We start from the raw sequence: 6120 nt of genomic DNA, 5'->3' as shown, positions 1-6120 counted from the left end.
ATTTTCTTTATATTTTTATTTGGTAGCGTGAGCGTTTTTTCATTGTGTGTTAAGTTTAATTAATAGATTATTATTATTATTGTGAATCTGTAAGTTTATAAAAACTTTGTTGATATTGAATTTGTAAGTTTATGGATTTGTTATAATTATTGGATCATATATATGTATAAGATTTTAAAAATACTGCATATATGCCTAAAAATTAATGTAGTGTTTCATCATCTAAACAAGAATATGTTTCAGTTTACAAGATTAATGTACTGCTAGGAAGATAAGGTAGCAACTTGTACAAGTTGCAAGAGCAGATTTCTGCAGCTTTTAAGTAGCATGTTTTAGTATAAATAGGTAGTTTAAATGTCTTTGTAAGATGTGGTGGTTTGATCCCTTTAATACAAAAAACAGTTTTTGTGACTTTGATTACCAACAGTTTGTATAAAAACTTAGCCAAATGTTCTTAATTGTGACAAAGAGGGTTTGATTTGGGAATAATCATCAACAATTGTGAGGAAACCTTCGAAGTTTGAACCCTTCTCTAGTTGTAACCTTAAAGAGTACCCATATTTCTAAGTGAACAACATCACCTAAAGCTAGTAGTCTTATGGTTGCGTGAAGGAAATGGTTCCCTAGTTTGTTTAGCTTTGTGACAAATATCACAAGGCTTAATTAATGGCTTATCATTCATTCTCAATCTTCTTAAGACACAAATTATCCCCAAAACCCCTAATATTTGAGAAGGCGTATCATACTTAACATAATTAATGAAGCGCTACCAGTGACAAGCAAATACACCGTAGATAATTCTTACAGATTAACCACGGTTTTTTTTATAGTGAAGAACAAGATTGATTTAATCTTCAACATGAACTAATATCAGTATTTATTGTTTCAAATGTATTAAATTTTAAAAATCTTTTTAAAACTAAAAATATTAATCAATAAAAAAAGAACCACGTGATTTTTACATGGTAATTATATTTTATTTTTATATTTCATTGCATTGCATAACATTGTAATATAGTCCATCACATTTTGGTGTAATTTGCCCAACAATATCCACTAACTTAGAAGCCAAATTGCAGTAAACAGAAAATCAAACCATTCAAAATGCTAGTCCATAACGCTCTTATTGTTCAAATCGGTTAAAACCACATATAGTTTATCTACATACCGTTAGCCCAGCATCGAGCTGGCTACTAACATCACATTACATAGAAGAAACAGGAGATTCAGGCTCGGCTGCACTCTCAGAAAGTGACCCCGTAGTCCACCTCTTTAACATGCTTAAAGCAGCCTTCGGTTGATCCATTGGAACCATGTGTCCAGCATCACGAACCTTGAGAAAAGCAAGTGGACCATAGGTTTTCAACGAGCCCGCATTAGAACCATCAACTACGAAAGGAATATCAGGAGATGCAACAAATTCTTTCTGACCACTCCACTCCATTGCATGAACCCATCTTGAATTACCTAAACAATTTGCACAATTGAACAAATATTACATTAATATATGTATTAATATTCAAACAGATGATTTGAATTTGGGCTGATGAACACTAACCGAGCCAGTTGCATATAAGGTCATATTCACCAGCATATACAAGCATCTTAATCCCGTCTTCTAAAAGGCGTGGAATACCAACTTCATAATTCCTCATCCAATCTGTAAGCATGGCATTATATACAACAGCACTGCATGTAACGAAGTCAATGTCTTTGACTCCAAGAGCTTCTTTAACTGATTCCAATTTAAGAAAATGCTCCATGTCTGAGAAATCATAGCATAGAGGGCCCACACATTGCTTTCTAATGTCATAGTGCTGCAATATGTTAGAAGATGATTAATTATATATCTCACAAAAAATTCACATAATGTTGATTATAAAAAAAATATTAGATTAAATATCTTTACATTAATATTGCCAATAACAGCTTTAATTGAGCTGAAAATGTTGTTGCAAGACAGGTATGCATCCCAACAAGCTGTTGTTCCATTAGTGGCTGAGTGAAGAGCAGAAAATCATTCAATTAGCCTTAAAAGCAGCAATGTAACCAGGAGTGTAAACGAGTGAAGACGCTCGTGAGATACTTAAGATCAGCTTGGTAATAACACGAATAGAGCCAAGCTTCAACGAGCTTGAGCCTAAAAATAAGTTTGTTTAATAAACGAGCCTGAGTTCACTTTTCGAGTTTGAGCTGGTGCACGAGCCTATTATTTATATAACTTTTATTTAATATATAAATATAGACTTCTATAATAACTAATATAGAAATAACTAAATAATGCATGTTAGATTAATGAAAATTTTTAGTTAATATACACATACACATAAAATAATTAGAAATGAATTTAAATTAATTATTAAATATAACACGGGAACTCAAGCATAATTACTGCTCACGGGCTGAGCACGAGCTTGAAAAACTACTCACAAGTTGGGCTCGATATTTAACCACATAGCTCGAAACGAGCCAAGCTCGAGTTCTTGTGGGTTAAACTACAACTTTAAATATAAGGCATGCTCTCTCGGGTTAAACGGGTCGTGTTCGGGTCAACCAATGAATATGCGTGTCGTGTTCGATTAGAATCGTGTTCAAGCTAGTGTCAGGTTGGATCCACCAGCCCAGGAGCATGACCCTTTAAGACTCCTACTTGAAACTGTACATTTTGACCCGAATCTAGTTTGGCCCGTAACCCGACCTGACTTGCATGTTTTGCCAGGCTTACTTGAAATATATTTTGTATTGTTCTAATAAGTGCTTTTTATGACATGAAATAAAGTTACCACAAAGTTTGACAGCTTCCTCGCACTCGGGAAGTAACTTGTTAATCCTATCACGATCATACTCTTTAATTAACTTCATGTCCAGCGCGTAATCGGTATACGCTTTGTATTGAATTAGTGGATCAGTGAGTCCATTTCCAATAGCAAAGCCCTGTGTGACAAATCATAAAGTAATTAGAAACACCAACCCAACTGCTCACAAAAAGCATGAGTTTGTACCTTGAGGTTTATGTGGATTCCATTACTAGCTTTGTTTTCTTCATGAACCTTTGTCGCAAAAGCAGGAATATAATGTCCAGCATACGATTCTCCGGTTATAAAGTAGTCATTGTTTGCATAGTCAGGATGCTCTTTAAAGAAAGCCTGCATCAAAACAAAATCAATATTATGTATAGAATGTGTGATGTTGCATAATTACATATACTTAACATTAACAAAAGGAACAAACCTGTAAGAAGTCATATAGGTCACTACTCACACCCTGCTCATCATGGCGAATGTCTCTACGATCAGAAGTGTAACTAAAACCGGTTCCAGTAGGTTGATCAACAAACAATATGTTGGAAGCCTAAATATCAACATATAAATAATCAAAATGTTAATCATTTGTCAACTAATTAACATTAATACATTACATAAACAAGATATATATGTGTTACCTGGTCCCAGCCATAATCATTCCAGACAAGAGATAGATTCTTCTGAACTTTGAATGGACCATTTTCTTCAAAGAGCGCAACCTCACTACTGCATCCGGGGCCTCCAGTCAACCAGATAACAACAGGGTCGGTTTTCTGACCCCGTGACTCAAAGAAAAAATAAAACATCCTGCAAAACTCAAATGTGTGTTCTTAGATGCTAGCTGAGTTTGCTAAACAGTAACAACTGAACTCGGAAGCAGTGTCATAGAACTCGCTAAGCGTTATTCGGACAGTGAGGTATGAACTAACGACCATAAGAGATTAATCGAATTCGAATCAAACTTTTTCAAAACTAAGTAGATACATACAAAATTTTATAAATAACATTTTATAAAAAAAGAGTATAATTTTTCAGATACTTTTAAGATTTTGACCAATTTTCACCAATTGACTGGCACCGATTTTAGGGGTTGATTAGATGAAATCGAGTCGTAGCTCTGCGATATCCAATTAATCGACGCTTAATCCCAAATTTTACAACACTTGAATTATCTCTTACATTATGTAATTTTTCAAAATTAATGCATAATATATAAAATTTTGCATATAGTTTTTTAAAACAAGTATAACTCTTCAAATGCTTCAAATATTTTTGACAAATTTTGACTGATTTTGACCAACTCTGACCTAACTTTTACCAAATCTGACCGACTTTAACCGATTTCAGAAATCAATTAGGTTCTTTAAAGGTTTTGATCAATATTCACCGATTTTGGCTAATACTGATTTTAGGGGTCGAGTCATAGCTTTCCGATATCCGATTAATCAACGCCTAATCCTGATTATGTAATTTTTCAAAACACTTTGACAAATTCTGACCGATTTTTACCAAATTTGACCAATTTTCAACTTTGACCGATTTCAAAATCCGATTAGGTTCCAGTTAATCCCTATTAACTTCATCGAATCAATCATAATCACAAACTAATAAAAAACTACCAAATAAAAAACAAAACTAAACAAGCAATCAATATAGTAAAGTTTCCAAACTATACCGAGCATCAATCGAATGTTCAATCCGGTAATATCCAGCATGATGCCCTAAATCCTCAACGGTAGCTCCATTCGGATCATCAAAACCGGGGAACTTAAACCGCCTCTCAACGAGTTTCTTCTCGCCATCACTCGACGATCGCAACACATCAACTTCATCCTCCAGAACGTTAACCGATCGCTCCGGAAACAGATTCAACTCCCTGATCATCTTCTCAGCTACATTAGTCGGAAACCTAGGGTTTTGTAAACTAAACGACGTCGTAAATGCAAACGAAAGAAGAACGAGAGACGAAATGAACATAATATTCGTCATTGTTGAGAGACAATGTAAATGACTGAATATAGATTTAAAGAGTGATTTGAAGGCTTATTTATAGGGTGGTGAAGTTCATGAGTTGTTAGAAAGTATATAACGGAAAAGTGTGAAGAACAAGTGGTGCGGAGTGAAACGGTGACGTTTTGATTTGTTTTTGGGAGAAACTGATTTTGCTTTATTGGGCGGGAACCGTATTGGTGGTCTTTTTAACACTTTATGTCATCCAAGTTCCAAACACACACTTTTTTTAATGTAATAAAATGAGTTAATCGGTATCGGTGTCGGTGCAGCTACTATATTAGGGATGAGCATTTTCGATACCGATTTGGTATCGTTGGTATCGAATTGGTACCAAGTTTTGAGTTTTCAGGATCGGGACGGTATTGATATTTCGTGAAATTTGCACGAAATACCGGTACCGAACCGGGATTTTAAAATTTTTGGGATCGGGATTGGTACCGGTCGGCCGGTACCATCCCGAGCTCATCCCTAGCTGGTACCAAGTTTTTAAGAAATCGGGACTAGGAAAGTCAAGATCGGTACCGATAACCGGTATTTACCGAATGCTTGGCTGACGGTACCAGTGCCGAACCAAGCACTTTCGAATCCAGTACCAAGTTTTTAAGCGGTATCGGTATGAAACCAAGCTCATGAGCTCATCCCTAGTTAATATGTTTGCTAGAAATTTGTTTTGCGATTTGCATTGGGTTTTTCTAACTTAAGTAGAGGTAGTGTGGTTTAACCAGTGTGTTACAACGCGAATTCAGTTGGTATTGATTCGGTTGGTTATAGTGCGTAAACAATGAAAATGAAAACACATTTGTTTTGAAAGCTAGTGGTAGTCGGTTACCCATGCTTTGTGACCGGGAAGCGTCAGGAGTTCGATTGGTATTGATTTGATTCGTTACAGTGTGTAAAATGAAAAAGAATAAAACAAGTATTTTATTTTAGCAAAACAAGTTAATTCGCTTATAATAGTAAATGGTTGTGGCATTGAGTGTGTTATATGTAGTGTTGATCATATTGTATATAGTAGTTAAAGAGAAGTTTATACTGTCACATAAATGTTTTGCGTGTAACTATAACATCTAGAAAATAATAGTGGATTAATTATCATTGTAACATATTGATACTTTTAGTAATATTTTTTATTATATAACTATGTAACAAATAATATAAAAAAAACAAAATATTTGCAGTAGTTGAGTAATTCTTTGTGACACTCATACTTATATTCTGGAAATTAAGTGAAGTGATTTTGTGGGCTGTCAATTATGTATTAAATAAAAAAGTTTAATACAGAAAATATTATTGTGAATTTGTA

General features: G+C 34.5%; 1 protein-coding gene across 1 annotated transcript; it reads right to left on the bottom strand.

Annotated features, from left to right (window-relative positions):
• Positions 1 to 948: 948 nt before the first annotated feature.
• Positions 949 to 4797, bottom strand: LOC143556832 (serine carboxypeptidase-like). The gene is made up of 8 exons (XM_077046067.1): positions 4480 to 4797; positions 3443 to 3611; positions 3232 to 3351; positions 3003 to 3146; positions 2784 to 2934; positions 1910 to 1998; positions 1559 to 1817; positions 949 to 1467 (listed from the first exon to the last, which is right to left on the bottom strand). The coding sequence occupies exons 1-8, from the start codon at positions 4791 to 4793 to the stop codon at positions 1205 to 1207; spliced, it is 1509 nt and encodes a 502-aa protein (XP_076902182.1). The 5' UTR covers positions 4794 to 4797; the 3' UTR covers positions 949 to 1204.
• Between the last annotated feature and the right edge of the window lie 1323 nt (positions 4798 to 6120).

The sequence above is a fragment of the Bidens hawaiensis genome, unplaced genomic scaffold, assembly GCF_021521415.1.
Source record: "Bidens hawaiensis isolate Kalapana, Puna unplaced genomic scaffold, B.hawaiensis_p1.1 tig00018745_1, whole genome shotgun sequence".
NCBI lineage: Eukaryota > Viridiplantae > Streptophyta > Magnoliopsida > Asterales > Asteraceae > Bidens > Bidens hawaiensis.
Note: the sequence above shows the minus strand (reverse complement) of the source record. Positions and strands in the feature narration are given on the sequence as shown.

Coding starts and splice junctions, on each gene's coding strand:
- LOC143556832 (XM_077046067.1), bottom strand. CDS start 4,793: ATGACGAATATTATGTTCATTTCGTCTCTCGTTCTTCTTTCGTTTGCA. Junction 3,147..3,231: donor ACCTATATGACTTCTTACAG/GTTTGTTCCTTT, acceptor GTTTTGATGCAG/GCTTTCTTTAAAGAGCATCC. Junction 2,935..3,002: donor GAATCCACATAAACCTCAAG/GTACAAACTCAT, acceptor TTTGTCACACAG/GGCTTTGCTATTGGAAATGG.